We start from the raw sequence: 16,594 nt of genomic DNA, 5'->3' as shown, positions 1-16,594 counted from the left end.
AAGCATCTTACATGACCTTCTGTCCTCTGGTTAGTATAAGGGGTCAATAGGAAAGTTGCTCTGAACTTTGGCTAGAGAAGGACTGTGTCCTGTTTCATTGATTGTGTTAATTAAAAGTATTGTTTGAAGATGACCACACAAAGGACAGTTGACCATTTGGCTGGCTACTCCTAGGGTTAATTATCTACTGCCCTGCAGAGAAATGCCACATCAAAGAACTTTGGGACACTTGGTATTGTTTCAAGCTGTCACTAAGTTGAGTTAGCCAATCACAGAGTTTGCTACATTGTTTGATTGACCTTACAGAATGCCATTGATCTAAAGTTTATATAAGGTTGAGCATTTGTGATAGTCTCTATCACTCTTACGAACAATCTGTGTGGATGGCACCTCCTTCGTTAATGACTGATCAGCAAAGCTTTGTTTAATCATATGTAATTGTATAGTCTAAATCAATTGTATTGAAACCGCCATCTTCGGCTATGTTCAATCTACACAGTCCAGCAAGAATTTTCCACCACAGGTGGTGAGACGGGCAGAGGGGACAGACAGGTGTGTGGAGGAGGGGGATCTGAGGGAGCGGGAGGGAGTGGGACCCTGGAGGAGGTCTGACAAATATGGGGGGGTGAGGTGGTGGATGGCCTTATATGTAAACAGGAGAATCTTTTTATTGTATGCGAAACTGGACCGGGAGCCAGTGGAGCTGTTGAAGGACAAGAGTGATGTGGTAGATAGAGGGGGGTTTAGGGGTGACGTATTGGCCACGAGAGTTCAGTCTGGCTGCTGATTTATGAGTTACGGTGACAGTGCTGGTTTTTAGACAATCATTTGTTTTATCTTGCCCGATGGAAAATTTATTATTTTACATAAACATCCAGCATTAAATCCAGAATTAGCACTTTGAGATTTTTAACTAAATGTAAAGTGCATTATAAATAAAATTATTATTATTGAATTATTATTCATATTAAACCCACATAATTGCCTCTCCACTTTTCATCAAAGACATACTGAAAAGACAAATATATATTCAACATGAATATATCTGACAACAGTATTACTAACAACAACAAGAATATAATTGCAGATATATTGTATTTACAGCTGTTTTGCAAAACATAGTAGTCGAACAGAGTATTTCATGGTGGACAGTGTGCTAATTATTATATGTGGTTTCAACACCATAGTCCCTACTGACATTACAACTCAAACCATTTCTTATCCAGGTACACAAGTGTCAACTAAACAGTGGCTGTTTCCTTGTTGGCTGTTGCATCAGTAGGAAGGAGATTGGACATCTGATCCTCGAAAGTGTCATCTTTGGGTCTGGGTAGGGCAAAAGGTAAACAAACAAACACACACAAGCACACACGCACACAAACACTGTATCAGCAATCCTGTGAAAACCACACAAGAGAAACCGTGTCTGTTTCTAATATTCAGGTGAAACCCTGACCTGTTGGGGAACTCAATGTCATCGATGGTGTCAGGAAGAGGAACTCCCCTGGTTTCAGGAAGCAGCAGGACCAGCCCTCCTGCTACAAACGCCAGGCAGCCTGTACGACACACACACACAAACTCAGCAACAGCACAACACAAAGCAGGGTCTTCAGAATACCATTTGCATCCCCCACTAGGCTAACAAGGCTGATCTAGATCCTCCATGTGATAAGACGGCAGATAGCAGCCTCAGCCCCTCCTCCACTCCTCCTCCACTCCTCCTCCACTCCTCCTCCCTCTTCCTCCACTCCTCCTCCCTCCTCCTCCACTCCACTCCACCTCCACTCCTCCTCCACTCCACCTCCATTCCTCCTCCCTCCTCCTCCCCTCCTCCACTCCTCTTCCCTCCTCCTCCCCTCCTCCCCTCCTCCCCTCCTCCACTCCTCCTCCCTCATCCTCCACATTCCAATTCTGGTCTACAGAGGAAAATGCTTCAACGTGTTTATTATGTGTCTTTTGCAAACCCCTAACTCTAATCTTAACCCTGGAGTGTGTCTATGCATCTTAACAAAATGTGTTCCGCTACATGATTCTGTCACAGTAATACAACGCTGGACCCACCAAAGATGATAAGGGGCAGCTCCAGCCAGATGACAGCCAGCCTGTAGAGCAGGAAGGGAGCCACGATGCCTCCGACATCACACAGAGTCGAGCACACGGACACCCCCAGGTTCCTGCATGCAGACACACAACCACAGAGACACGCATTAACCTTTTCAGCTATAGCCCACATACAGCATGGCGTGTGGATCACTGAACCACCAATCACCTCCGTTATAAAACAGACTCGGGCCTTACCTGATAAAAGTGGGGTAAAGCTCGGTGTTGACAAACACCACCATCTCAAAAGCCATGGTGATGCCTAGCCTGCCGATACAGGCCACGGCTGTCTTGAACCAGAACATACCTGAGAAGGAGAGGGAGAACACTGGAGATAACTGCAGATACATCACAAGAGCCAGGGGTTAATAATACATACAAAAAATAATCTCTGTACTGGTAAATGATGATTGATACCTGTACATATTCTCTCTTTGAATTCAAGTCATCATCCATCCCTATCTTGAATTCTGGGGACATATGGTCTACGTAACAGACTCACTGTCAGGTATGAAGGCGGTGATGATACAGGAGGCTCCGGCCACTATGTTGGCGGTGGCGAAGGGGAGACGGCGCCCGACGCGCTCGATGGTAAAGAGGATGAGGAAGGCAGCGGGGAACTCTACCAGGCCCGAGATCAGGAAGTCGATGTACACATTTCCTCCCAGGATGCCCAGCCTCATAATGAGCCCCTGGTAGACCACCGCGCTGGTGAACCTGAAGCGTCAACGGGCACAATTGACGTTGTTAGGTTTACGTCTAGTGAAGCCTAAAACGGATTCAGAAAAATAAGGTATACCTTAAAATTATTCAGAATATTCTTTAAAGGGGTCATTGACTGCAAAACCATGTTTACCTTGTTATAGTTGAATAACGACAGTTCAGTGTCTAAAATAGACATACAGTGAATCTCAAAGTCCATTGACACCTCTTTACTATCTAAATCTCACAATTTGAAACTGCTGCTGTAAAACAAGCAGTTACAAAAAATCAGCTCCACCTTTTTTGGCTCTGGTCTGTACCTTTGTCACAACCCAAAATTTGCTGAACACTGCTTTGTGTACTTTCACGGATTAACAAAGAAGAACATTTTTCAAGGATAGAACGTTTTTCAAGGATATTGAAAATGGACTACAGTCGTAAATTCAGTGTTCCAGGCTGTACAGGGAATGCTGACACTTTTCAGAGTTTTCCCAAGGAGCCAAACGCTCGACGGGCATGGCTGATGTCTGTCATTTCACAGAGGACAGTTTTGAAAACCTGGGACAATGCAAAGCAGGATTTGCTTTGAAGCTGAAAAGAGATCTTATGTTCATCGCAACCGCAAGCTGTAGTATGATTTTGTTGCTAACATTTATTAGCAATGCTAACATATCCTGTATCTAGCATAGGTAGAATGTGTGATGATTCCGTTTATTGGCAATGGGGTTAATGTGTTATTTCATGTTTTTGACTGTGTGTCATTCAAATAAATAACCTGTGTTGTCATGTAAATCTACAATTCACAATGCATGTTTGTCCAGATCTTTGTCAGGTTATTTTTTATTATTAGTTAGCAAGATAGCTTACTGAAGCTGTGTTGAATTAGGATAGTTTGGTTGCTAAGCTGTAACGTTACCCACCTAAGTCGATCCCGTTTGCTTTGACAACAGAAGTGGAAACAACTAACGTTATCATTTCAAATGATATCTAGTCAATCAGTTGAAAACAGTGTTGAGTAGACACAATAGATTTATCTGTACGTTTTCATTTCAAGTCTACATCTTCAGTGTTTCAGTGAGTGCTGTTGGCCGGACTGCATCTTTGCTCCACTAGCTTCACTTGTTGTAAACCAACAAGTGAAACTAGTGTGCAGCTCATCTATATATTCATGAACATACCATAAAAGGGAGAAAACGTCTCATTTTATTCCAAGGCTATTTGACAGGGTGCATTAAGGCGCATAGAACAGCACATGGACCATTTTCATCCCAACCAATGTTACATACCCTCTTCAGAGACCTTAACGAACATTGTGAAATACCCTATAAAATCAGAAAATGACCCCTTTAATATAAAAAAAGTATTGTATGAACCTGTTTGTTTCCAGGTGAAGAAATGTAAAGATTTTAACTAAAACTAGGATGCAAAACCTTATGAATATAAGATTTTCTCCAAAATGGTAAACCTTGAGATGTTTAAAGCCGAAAGGTTCCTTGGTCCTGATATCTGTGACTAACTTTGTGTTTGCATTCTACAGTCTCACCAGTTGAAACTAAGGATGAAGGTGTGCTTCCTCATTCGGGGAGTTCTGATCAGGTCCATGAAGGAGGCGGTGGAGGAGTGAGCGTTGTCATCCCTCATAGTCTGGAACACACAGAACAGACGTCAACACGGACCATGGTCCTGCTGTGCTCACTCACTGAAGTTGTCTTCTCCTCCAAAGACTTCTTTGAGGAGGTTTCTCACCTCGATGTTCTTGGAGAGCGTCTTGTTGTTCTCCTTGGCTATGGCTTCGGTGATCTCCACAGCTTTCCTGGCCTTGCCCTGAGAGAGGAGCCATCTGGGAGACTCTGGGATAAACCTGGTGGGACAACACTGAGGTCAGTGTGTGGGTGTGTGTGTGTGTGTTTGCTTCTCTGTGTGTGCGTGTGTATGTATGTCTCACCAGTAGTATGCCAGGAAGACAATATAGGGCACAGTGATGACCACCTGTAGCCAGCGCCAGTCTTGGATGTAGTAGGCTAGAAGGGGGAGGATGAGGATGCCAACGCTGAAGAACATCTGGTAGATCACCCCCACCGTCCTCCTGTACTCCACACCCACTATCTCTGTGACTGAGGGGAGAGGGCACAGCTTAGACAGACTGTGTGTGTGTGTGTGTGTGTGTGTGTGTGTTTGTGTGTGTTGGGGGGTGGAGGGGTCATTTTGTATCTTACTGAGGACATATCCGGCCACCCAGCCTCCTTTTACTCCGAAGCCGTACAGCGTTCTGAAGACCAGCAGGGAGGCGTAGTTTGGAGCGACTGCCACCAGGATGCCAGATATTCCATTCAACAGGTTAGACATCAGGAAACTCACCTTCCTGCCAAACCTGAGAGTAGAGAAAGACAGAGAACGAGACAGATTGGAGGATCGTTCAAAGACAAAAGGTCAATTTGGATTGGAATCATTTACAGTAACTACTCTACAATGTACCCTAGATTGACCTCTTGGCCAGACACAATAACCAATAGTCAAGTATTACCTGTCAGCCAAGTAGCCAATAGCAATGGAGCCAACCAGGAAGCCAATGTTGAGTGTGGCCTGGTACATGTCCACTAACCAGGCTTGCCCACACACCAGATCAAACTGTAACCAACAGAGGCAACACTTGAGATTGATGGGTGTCGGAAGCCTTGCCTTAAAAGGTTAAAAGTTGCAAATGTAAATCACCTCGGTGACAAAGGACTGTCGTCCCTCATAGTCGTATTCCCAGCCGTCCCTGCAGGTGGTCATGGGAGTTGTCCTGAGGTCTATCTCTGGGGCCAGACAGCTGAGGTCTGTAGAGTTCCAGTCCAGGTCGTACCTCTCACACTGGCTGTGGACCATCCCCCCAGCAGAGGAGTTCACCAGAGGCACCGTCAGCCTGTTGGGTGGAAGACACGACACTTTACCTGGAACTGTAACACTTTATATATTTTTTACAAACCCGAGATGGAATTTGCCTCTACATGAACGGTAAACAACAAATAACAAAACAACACACAGTATTGGAAAACAGTATAACCTTGAGAGTCCACAAACGGATACATATCTCCTTATCTAACCAAGCAATAGACTGAAGGATGGGAAGGATTGATATGACTGGATACTCATATACCTGTATTTGAGCCTAGATCGCCTGCCACTGTCTAGAGTACTCGGCTCGGTGACTAGCAGCTGGCACCAAAGCCAGTCTCTCCCACTCACCTGGTGGGCATCTCCCAGGCTCCAAAGCCACAGACGGTTCGTGACCTGATGACGTTCCTTGGCATGACTGGCTCCAGCTCAGACGGGGTGAGATAATATGCAGCTCTTGTGGCCCCCACTGAGAAACATGATGAAGGAGGCGGGCCACACGGCACTAAAAGCCAGACTGACGTGGACGGAGGAGGGAGAAGAGGCCTTCAGAGACATCAAACAGATCTTGCAGCAGGCTCTAGCCCCTGACCCTGCCAGACTATGAGAGAACCTTCCAGTATGTCTCAAACCGACTGAACTATGCCACGGCGATGCTCACACAGTCCTCCGGGGTGGGAGGAAGGAAGCAGCCTATAGCGTACTATTCGTTGGCCCTGTCAGCTGTAGAGTTAGCGTTGCCCCCATGCTATTAAGGTTTAGTTGCGGTACACCTTATGCATGACAAGGCATCCACACTCAACATGGGACACAAGGTAGAAATACACACACACCACCAGGATGGATGTTCTTTGTTGAACGGGGAAAATGTGTACTGAGGGAGCCCAGGGTAGGAGCTTACGTCACTCTATTACAACACCTTGACGTCAGCATAGTGACATGCACCACTGCAAACCCATGCTGAGTGTTAGTCCAGAATCTTGAACAACTAATGTCCAGTTCAGCTGAACTGTTGAATCTTTAATATTGAGTAAATGTCTATGCACAATGCTATTGGAGTACTGTGTCTTACTGATAAAAACATATTCTTAGACAAATGTGTTTTAGACTGATAGAGAAATGGGATTCCTCTTAAAGGCGAAGTAACCAGAATTTTTTGTCTGTATTAGATTGTATTACATCTGAATTATGTACCGGTATTACCGGTACATGGATAAAGTTTGCTGTTGCTTGTTTATTCCCTTAAGGCCAGGTAAGGGTAAAAACCCAGGCAAAAACCCATATTTTTGTTCAGTTTGTCAATTTGGATATTTTTTTATTTTGGTTTTACAACTAGTAAACTTTCATAACTTGCCACAATTATTGCCAAAAACACTCTATTTTAAAATGGTATGATTTTGTACAACCTTCACCAAGTCAACAAAACCTTAAATCATGGTTTGTTACCATATTTTATTGTAATTTGTCTCAACAAGTTAAGAGATAACTTAACTGAATTGTATATTGTTGGAAAGCTTATTCTTTCAAGCATATGGCTAGCTAAATCATTTATTGCTATTAACTTTTTTGTCATGGCAGTGAGGGGGGGAACACAGAGTGATAGAGAGAACCCTTTCTAACACTTCTAAAAGCTTAACCACTTAGACACCTGACTCCCGTAATTACAAAATGACATCGAGCACATGTCAAGCTAGCAACTCTTAGCTCATAATAGGTAAAGCCACACAATTTTACATTCTGTTTATACTTCGAATATCTAGACACGTTCAGAGGGATTTTCAAATATATTTTGTCAGAGATATTTTGTCAAGAAAAGATGGTAACAGACCATGATTTAAGGTTTTGTTTACTTGGCAAAGGCTGTACAAAATCATTAAAAAAAAAAAAATGTTGGCAATAATTGTGGCATGTTATGCAAGTTTACTGGTTATTGAACCAAGATATATAAAAAAAATATCCAAATTGACGAACTGAACAGAAATCTGGGTTTTTGCCTGTTGTACCTGGCCTTAAAATAACAGACTAGTTGTAGAGCAACATGGTAAGAAAGAGACTAGGAGATTACCTTGACCCACTTCCCCTTAAAATAACCTGGTAAACATGTTCTCATCTTCGCTCTCTCTGAAAGGGAGGGGTAATTAAGTCAGATGATACCAGGGCTGGACTGGAAAAAAAAAAAAATCCTCAGACCGGCCCACCACAATTGGTCTGACACCACCTACCAGTATACCAAAAGAGTTAAGAGATGTGATTGGGCCCAGTGTCAGTATGGAAAATGAACCAATCAGCCGCTGTCTCTGTTGTATGGGTCGTTCGTTGGCCAATTTCAAGTTTGTATTTTTTTTTTATTATATAAAGATATATATATATATATTAAATATCATATCTCGGCCCCAAGTGCGTCGATTTGCCCGGTATGCCAGATTTACAGTCCAGGCCTGGATGATACCTCTAATTAACTACAGCCCCATGGAATCTAAGCATGGAAGTTTCCTAAGGAGAGCTAGTCCCGGAATAGATTTGTGTTTAAAAATACAACAAGTGATAGGGACCTTTAGATCAGCTGTTGGGATTCCTTTGGGGAGGGACAATATTTCAGTATAAATATTGGACTGTGTTTTGACTCAGTGCCTTTTTTCCTCTCTGCTCGCACTTTCTGCTCCTTGCCATCCAAAAGAGGGTTTGTGCTTCCTGGAAAACTGTCTGAATTTAGCCCTGACTAAAGCTCATTTCCTCACAAAATATTCTCCATAACACTGATTTAAAAATACAGTGAACGTTCTGGTGTTTTCCCTCCGTTTATGGGGTGCTGTCCTACCTGCGAGTGTCTGCCAGGCTCCATCCACAGCTCTGTTTCAGATCCACCACCCCCGGCTCCCGGCACCAGTGCTCAGGGGTGAAGCCCTGGAACACGATGCCCACGTAGACGCCGGCCCAGGGCATGGACACCATGCACAGCAGGGCGAAGATGCGCTTCTGAAAGTGGCCGAACTTTCCCGCTTCTTCCAGGATGTCATCAAACGTGGCCATGGTTGGCAAAGTTAAATCGAGCGTGCGGTGTATAAATGTTCCCCTCTGGGTGTCAACGGTGCGTTAGGGTGTACCTGTGTGTGCAGTGCTCCTTCTTTATAACATGAATGGGTAGGGGTGCTGTGTTTCGGCCCCTGGCTCTTAAAAGAGCAGTGCAGAGCAAAGGTCTGGGGGATGGCACGACTCCGGTCACAGCCGAGATCAACAGAGCGTTACAACACATTCTGAACCTCAGATCACACATGTCAGAGGTCAAATTCTAGACGCAAGCTACCCGTGTAAGAATAAATCAGTTGAGGTTGGCTTGGCAGAAAGCACACACACATAACACCTACACTTAAGAGTGGATAGCTAACTAGTTTTCATGCTCCATCAACAGAACACTCAGATCTAAAGTATCTGTACTCATCTGTCAGGGTCACACTTCTGGCAGGAACTTTCTAGAACTCTCAATTCCACATCCATTTTATAAGAAGCTCCTACTTTACAATATACTGCAGTGTGTCCAGGTTTTCCAACCCGCTTCATGATTTCTGAGTTAATGTTGCAGGCCTAAAGCACAAGAGAAGTCACGAGGGGAAAATTGTTTATTTGTTCCCCAACTCTGGCAATATTCCTTCTCTTGTTTGAGTGATTCAATCTCATGTCCTGCTGAATCTAAATAGATCCTAAACTGGCTGGTCACTTACAGGCATGGCACTTTTTTGCTCCAACACCTTAAAAGAAAGTTTTACAAGATTGAAAAGACTGTAACACTCTTTAAACTGTATTTTAACTATAACAGATCGAATTCCCCTAAATCTCACTAAAGCCTTTTATTGCATTACTTTCTTACATATATAAGTCCATTAAATCATTTGTTCCAACTAAACATTGGGTGAATAGTTCATTTTGTTTATGAATTATTTGCAACAAGGGAGGAAGAACTGGGCGAATCTCCCTTATAACGACAAAGAGGACAAACAGGGTAGCGGCGAATCATTTTATTCAAATAATGCAATATTTTTACGTCAACATTTTAAATAGGAAAAACAGACAAAGCAGTAAAATGTGTTTGAGCACAACGTACAGGAACATAAAGCCCCTCTCAAAGTACCAGCTCACAGAGAAGACTTCCTGTCACATGACCAGCTCCCTGTCACATGATACAACAATCAAATACACTCTGGACCAATCTGGGCAGATGTGTTGCTTACAGCAGAAATAGACCACACACACGATCATCTGTCATCAGTATCAATCAATCTCCCTTTGATGAGGGGTAGCAAGCAGCTAGTGAGTGAAGTCCACGTTAAGGTCTGCTCTGAAATCAGCACAGTCCCTAAAAAGCCTAACTTTGACCACCGGGAAAAGTAAGATGAACCAATTAAGTTGAGGTACCGTTGCCAATCTCAAAGTGCCTTAGTAAGCTCCCAAGTTAGAAGGGACAAGCCTCACACAGCCACAGGTCTACTGACTGACTATCCTGATGACCTTCACTGTATGGAAGTTCTGACCTTGTCTACATTTCCATTGGGCTCAATAAAGTATCTATCTATCTCAATAAAGTTGCTCTTCATCCACTCTTGATTCTTAATCAGAGATGTCCGAACCTAAACAATATACTAGCAGACTGCAGGGGTGTGTTACTGTTGATTTGACATCATGGCACAACTAAAACCTGCCCAACGGCCATTGCAGTGTTACTGTAATACCGCTAAACATACGCGAGTCTCCATTTGTGAGGCAGGAGGGCCGCTTTGGCAAAACTCCCCAGTATGCTGTATAGAAATACCCTGAATGGTGAACTCTTGTTTTTGGATTGAGTAGCTATATGGCCAAACGCTCTTTCGCTTGCTAACAGAATGTTAGCTTCAACACTGATGCTGAAACACTGCAACCATTTGGGACCATTTGGTACCTTTAACATTGAAAAGTGAATCCCTAGTCATAGTCCCAAAGCCACCTCTATAGAGGCTTCATCCTATGCATCTTATTTTAGATCTACGGAAGTGCACAGGACATACGGTGTACTGTGGAGGTTTATTTGGAATTAGGCCAATGACCAAGATAAGCAAATGTGGTATGTTTAACATCCTTTAAATGGTAACTGCTTATAAGCTTGTGTGTGGTGTGTGCCAATTTGTACAAGTATGTACTATAACTACCTGGTCACAATCATTAATGGGTAAATATAAAGGAACAACAAGTATGTATTTAATTACTTACTATGTCATATATACATATATATATATGTACCTGCCTTTTGAGTTATAAAAAGTAATGTATCATTTATCACGTGGACGTGACACTTTTAATATCACTCTTAAGAGGGTTGGTAAATTCCACACTGAAAAATGACAACAACGATCCTAACAGCGTGATCAAAAAAATAATATAATAATCCCCAAATACATACTGCTTGTTCCGATATATTTATCTACCGTCTAAACTCAAAAATCCAGGCTGGAAAAAGGACATGTTACAAAGGAAAGAAGAGCTCAATAAATAGTTTCCCAGAGAAGAAATTGTACACTCAAAGTGTCGTGTTGTACCTAGACCCACCGGAGGGTCTAAGATGAGGAAACTGTTCCTTAAACTGTCAGATTCAACGTCCTGCCCTACCGACCCATACATCCCATTGCAGCCGTCCAGGCTTGTTCATGCATTTGGCAAAAACAAAACAAAAAGGTCTACCGAAAACATCCCATCTTCAACTGAAAAGTCGTGACAAGGCAATATCTAGAAGCAGAGTTTGTCTACGTAGGTGTCTATGTGGGGGGAGAAAGTCAGCGTATGTGCAAACATCAGACTAACCACTTTATGGTGATTTCGATTGTTGTTGAATAAATATGGCTTACGAGGGGGGGGGGGGTACTAATGACACACACACAACTGGCAGAGTACCGGTGTTCAGTCATGATGTGGGTGTCTCTGATACAAGTTTGAGTCTGCGGCCCGCTAGACAGTCCCATTCACACTAAGGCCGCATCCTGTTCACCCTTCTCAAAGACAGCCAACAGCCAATGGGAATTTCCACGGAGCAAAATCAGTTCTCTTAAATAAAAATCCGTTCTCTTAAATAAAAATAAACAACATTTCCATAAAGAAGCATGTGACCGCATTAAAGTCCATACATGACATTACCTATGTACATCCATCAAATCAACAGAATCGGATCAGTACGAACCGGGAAAAAAAAAGAAAAGAAAACATTTCATTGATGAAAACGGCGTTTGTCATCAGGAAGGCATTGAAATATTTCTTTCAGGGGGAGGAGGAGAAACCGAACAGAGCTTCTGTAAACAGCCAGTCGTTCTGCAGCATCACCATCATTCCCTTTATAAACATCAAAGACCGAGAGAGCTACACACTGTTGCTGCTATGGCGACACTCCAGAGGGAATAGTTCGGGAATAGACGGAGGAGGATATGACCTCACACTCTCAGCAGATCCTCGTCGCTGTCGTCGTCTTCTCGTTTCCTATTGGCTCCGGCGTGCCGGGGGCGGGACTGCCTGCCTCCGCGGCTCCTCCTCCTCTGGCTGTCGTCCAATAGGCCGACCAGGTCCTCGTCGCTCTCCTCCTGGAGCAGGGAGCTGCGGGGGCCGGAGGTCAGGGGTCGGGAGGGGGCCCGCTGGCCTCGGGTCATCACCCGCACGCCAGGCACGCTCAGGACCTCGTCCTCGCTGTCGTCATCCTCCTGCTCGTCCAACGTGAAGGAGCGCAGCGCGTCGGCGTTGACGGGCTTGGTGGTGATGTGGCCGTTCTCCTGACCGCCCTTACCCCCCCTGCCGGGAGGCGGGGCCTCCAGCTCTTCCATCAGCCACTCCATCTCCTCCTCGCCCCCTTCGTCATCTATGTTCACCTGGGGGAGGGGTGGGGAAGGGAAAGACCAGACTGCTGATACAGTACTGGAAGTATAACCCTCTGGATGTGTGTGCTGGGTGATCATGGACAGCTACAGCATGTAACAGTGGTGTGGGTGGGTGAGGTGTGGAGTTCATCCCTACCTTGGAGTACTTGTAGGCCACAGGCTTTCCTCTCCTGTAACAGCCTGCCACCTTCTGCAGTACCAGCTCCCTGGAAGGGGCACAGACACACACAGACATTTAGTCATTTAGCAGACGCTCTTATCCAGAGTGATTTACAGTAAGTACAGGGACATTCGCCCTGAGGCAAGTAAGGTGAAGTGCCTTGCTTAAGGACACAATGTAATTTTGCACGGCAGGGAATCGAACCGGCAACCTTCTGATTAATAGCCCGATTCCCTAACCGCTCAGCCTTCAGACACACACACACACACACACACACACAGCTGCTGTTCACACTCAGCTGAATTCATGTACATGTAAATAATTGAAACTGCCTATGAACCCTTTAACCTATTGTGTTTGTGTGTGTCTTACTCCACTCGCAGTCATAGATAATCATAAACACGCTGAGCTTAGTCATTTGCACGTACACAACAGAGATACAGTACAGTGTTTCTGCTATGTTGATTTTTCCATGGCGGCCCGCCACGGCTACATTTCTGCTGCCACGGTATCAGAATTAGGGCATGCTTCCGAGTGGCCCCTTAATCGATAAGCTACTGACCATTTACAATAAGTTGTTACGTAAATTATTAATTGGCCGCATTTATGCCATTTAGAACATACTTTATGACTGTAAGGTGTGGGGGGGGGGGGCTTTTTCAAAGCCATAGAAGTCGTCTCTTGGCCCGGGGGGGATAAAGATGATTGGACAGTGAGGGGAGAGTGGGCGTATTCTTACCTCCTCTCTCTCTTGTGGAGCAGCAGGACCAGGAGACAGATGGTCAGAACGACCAATAGCACGCTCAGAACGCCCCCGACGGCCTGGCTCCGCCCAGACAGACCCGGGTTCTCCCCTCCATCATCTTTGGCTTGTTTGGGAGGGTCCACAGACCTGTTGAACACACACACACACACACACACAGTGAGGGTGCGTCAACCTGCGTGTGGGAAAGCACTGTACAAGTGTGTGTGTGTGTGTGTACAGGTATGCGTGCGTGTGTCAAGGTGTGTGTGTGTACATGTATGCGTGTGGGAGGCCCTGTCACTCACATCAGTCCACAGACATTGGAGGTGTGCCAGCTGAACAGGTACTGGCAGCCGTCCGTCTCCAGCATGAACTCTGGGATGCCCTCGCCCACCAGCGGGTTGCAGTGGAACACGATGGTGGAGGACACCTTCTTCGAATTGTCCCGCCCACACACAGACTCGGACGGCACCAGCATGTCCAGGCTGCCACCTGAGAGGACAGTGAGTAAGCGTCTAGACTTGACAGAACATCAAGAGAACATCTAGCATCATCTGGACTGGAGAGACTGTACAGTGAACATCTAGCACCATCTAGACTGGAGACGACATCGAGCACCGTCTAGACTGGAGACAACATCTAGCACCGTCTAGACTGGAGACAACATCTAGCACCGTCTAGACTGGAGACAACATCTAGCACCGTCTAGACTGGAGACAACATCTAGCACCGTCTAGACTGGAGACGACATCGAGCACCGTCTAGACTGGAGACAACATCTAGCACCGTCTAGACTGGAGACGACATCTAGCACCATCTAGAGCGGAGACAACACCAAGCTAGCCGCGCGCGCCAAACCGTGCTGAGCGGGCACCTTGGATGAAGTACTTGGCATTGCTGGAGGAGCCAATGTTGCGGCAGTAGTCCCCGTTGAGCTTGACCTGGCAGATGTTGGCGCCCAGACACAAGGAGGAGGAGGAGTTGGTGATGCCGGACAGCTGAATGTCATACATGTAGCGGTCTCCATTGGGGCGGATGTCCCCCGATGCCTGGTGGAGCCTGGAGGGGTGGTGGAGGTGACACATAGCTTGACGATCTGTCTATACATCTTTGTGGGCATGTACGATAAATAGGACGTACGTATATGTTCAGTATGTGTTTATATGTACAGACATATACACGATGCAGTGCGAAAGTCTTAGTCACCCAAAACAATTTTACATTAATATTTGGTTGAATCTTTACTTTATTCATTGTATTTGTGGGGCAGTGTAAAAGTGCAATGTTGATATCGTTTTTGTTTAGTCTTTTCATTGAATTATTTCTTAATGCATTCTTGCATAAGACTTTGCATAGTACGTGTATATAAATGTGTTTGTGGTGTGGTATTCACTTGGTGTAGATGGCCCCCAGGCTGATGCTGGCTCCGGTGTCGGGGACCCGGATGGTTCCGTTGACCATCTCCACCGATAGCTGTTTCACAGCGCATGCTGCACGGGTCTCCCAGCCCAGCAGGAACTCACATGCGGTCTTGTCAACGCTATCCATGCACACACACGCACACACAAAAAAAAAAAACACACAGATATGGTGCAATCAGAATGTGAGAACCGCAAAATGAATCCGTGAAAGATTCAATCCAAACATTCAGTAACGTTGGTGCAGAGCCAGATGTGCTGAGTTGTTGTATCAGCTATGCACAGCACCAATATCTAGCCCTGATGCACTACTACATTCTTTTTACCGAATGGAATTGTAACCAGTATGTAGGAGACAAACAGATTGCTTCTCCACTTGGCTCCAGTCTCACCTGATGAGTCTGGGGTGTCCCACAGTAGAGCCACAGCTTAGCTGGACTACAGTCTTGGCCTTGAGGCCGTTCCCACAAACATCATCTCCCAGGGTGTAGTTCACCTGGAGCGAACCATCTGAGGACACAGGGGTGGAGGACACAGGAACGCCGTCACTGATATCTCAAATCCTAACATATCTTTTAAACACATAATACTGTGGAGTTTTCATGAAGTATTCTAGAGCTGACAGACATGGGTTGCCAGGGGTATTGCAGGCACAGGTTTATATGCTATTTGTAATCAACCTAAATAACTTATCTGGGCTTGATTGCCTTTGTCTGGCATAACATGTCAATCGGGCTACTAATCCCACCTGCTAAACCACTAGACAGACTCATGCAAATGCTACTCAACGCCAGTCAATGAAAACATCTTCAAATACTATTGAGCACCAGGTCTGCCTTGTAGACATATGAAGTTGATGTGAGGTATAGGCACAGCAAGCGCGGTTGTAGTGCGTGGTTGTGGCGCTGCCTCAGCCAGGGGGCCATGACGTCAGGACCTCTACCCACCAGCAAAGCCCATCTTCTGGGTGTGGACCCGGCCCAGGGTCTGGGTGAGGCCCTGGCTGGTCTTCCTGCAGACTGCAGCCTCCTCAGGACAGTCAGTCAGGCCTCCGTGTATACTCTGGCACAGGTTGATGTAGTACCTGGAGGACACCACAAGGGGAGGCGGAGAGCGGTTAAAGCGACATTCGGATTTGACCAAGGACAGCCGAGGGCTTCGATCAGAGGCTATTTCCTGGGGGCGCAACAGACAAGAAGGAAAGATGAAACGGGGAGAGAGAGAACCAGGAAAGAGGGGACTGTTGGAGAAGCGCGAGAGAGACGACAGGGAAAACGAGACAGAAGACAGCCAGGGGAGGTGACGGAAACAAAGAGGGATGAGGAGAGAAGGGGAAAGAAGGGTGTGTGACAAGTGAGGGGGGGGGGGGGGGGGGGAGAAAAGAAGCAGAGAGGAATGGGCGGCGAAGGAAAGGCGAGAGGCACGAGGACTTACGAGTCTCCGCCGTGGCTGAACTTCCATGGCATGGTGAGGGAGGAGAGGGAGCGCAGGTCGTAGGTCTTGTGCTGGCTCACCAGCTTACACTCCATCTTCCTGGGGGGGCACACGGCGCTGGTGGGCCACCGGAAGGTGGCGGCACAGCCCTCCGTCCCACTCAGGTACTGGGGGGTCCCATGGTTGGCCGACGGGTCACAGGTGAACAGGATGGAAGACTGGCGCTTCTCTGAGACTGGGGGTGAGGGATTAGACACGCGATTGGAGAAACACA

At 45.9% G+C, this 16,594-nt stretch overlaps 2 protein-coding genes across 4 annotated transcripts in view; both read right to left on the bottom strand.

Moving 5' to 3' along the window:
* Positions 1-1,137: 1,137 nt before the first annotated feature.
* On the bottom strand, positions 1,138-8,851 carry LOC146286677 (solute carrier family 22 member 2-like). 3 transcript variants are annotated; one of them, XM_084699550.1, is made up of 12 exons: positions 8,498-8,844; positions 5,515-5,707; positions 5,327-5,430; positions 5,019-5,173; positions 4,748-4,916; positions 4,549-4,663; positions 4,346-4,446; positions 2,603-2,817; positions 2,299-2,407; positions 2,062-2,174; positions 1,457-1,556; positions 1,138-1,326 (listed from the first exon to the last, which is right to left on the bottom strand). In XM_084699550.1, the coding sequence occupies exons 1-12, from the start codon at positions 8,707-8,709 to the stop codon at positions 1,242-1,244; spliced, it is 1,671 nt and encodes a 556-aa protein (XP_084555676.1). In that variant the 5' UTR covers positions 8,710-8,844; the 3' UTR covers positions 1,138-1,241. The 3 variants fall into 3 exon arrangements, 2 of the variants coding, with proteins under 2 accessions (XP_084555676.1, XP_084555677.1); XM_084699551.1 differs by lacking the exon at positions 8,498-8,844 and adding an exon at positions 6,031-6,773; XR_014758430.1 differs by lacking the exon at positions 1,138-1,326 and having other exon boundaries at positions 2,062-2,178; positions 8,498-8,851.
* Positions 8,852-9,677: 826 nt separating this feature from the next.
* The window catches only part of igf2r (insulin-like growth factor 2 receptor), a 31,100-nt gene continuing 24,183 nt past the window's right edge, over positions 9,678-16,594 (bottom strand). Inside the window, exons 38-46 of the mRNA XM_084699544.1 lie at positions 16,321-16,555; positions 15,834-15,970; positions 15,279-15,396; positions 14,862-15,008; positions 14,343-14,527; positions 13,774-13,960; positions 13,463-13,615; positions 12,700-12,769; positions 9,678-12,554 (exon numbers count right to left, since the gene is read on the bottom strand). Of these exons, the coding sequence (XP_084555670.1) occupies positions 12,126-12,554; positions 12,700-12,769; positions 13,463-13,615; positions 13,774-13,960; positions 14,343-14,527; positions 14,862-15,008; positions 15,279-15,396; positions 15,834-15,970; positions 16,321-16,555 (1,661 nt within the window). The 3' untranslated portion in view covers positions 9,678-12,125. The remainder of the gene's footprint in view (positions 12,555-12,699; positions 12,770-13,462; positions 13,616-13,773; positions 13,961-14,342; positions 14,528-14,861; positions 15,009-15,278; positions 15,397-15,833; positions 15,971-16,320; positions 16,556-16,594) is intronic.

Source organism: Hypomesus nipponensis, chromosome 6 (genome assembly GCF_054491055.1).
Source record: "Hypomesus nipponensis isolate SF chromosome 6, ASM5449105v1, whole genome shotgun sequence".
NCBI classification, from domain to species: domain Eukaryota; kingdom Metazoa; phylum Chordata; class Actinopteri; order Osmeriformes; family Osmeridae; genus Hypomesus; species Hypomesus nipponensis.
This window is presented reverse-complemented; position numbering and strand designations above follow the sequence as displayed.

Coding starts and splice junctions, on each gene's coding strand:
- LOC146286677 (XM_084699550.1), bottom strand. CDS start 8,709: ATGGCCACGTTTGATGACATCCTGGAAGAAGCGGGAAAGTTCGGCCAC. Junction 5,174..5,326: donor ATTGGCTACTTGGCTGACAG/GTAATACTTGAC, acceptor CTCTACTCTCAG/GTTTGGCAGGAAGGTGAGTT. Junction 4,664..4,747: donor GTCTTCCTGGCATACTACTG/GTGAGACATACA, acceptor TTGTCCCACCAG/GTTTATCCCAGAGTCTCCCA.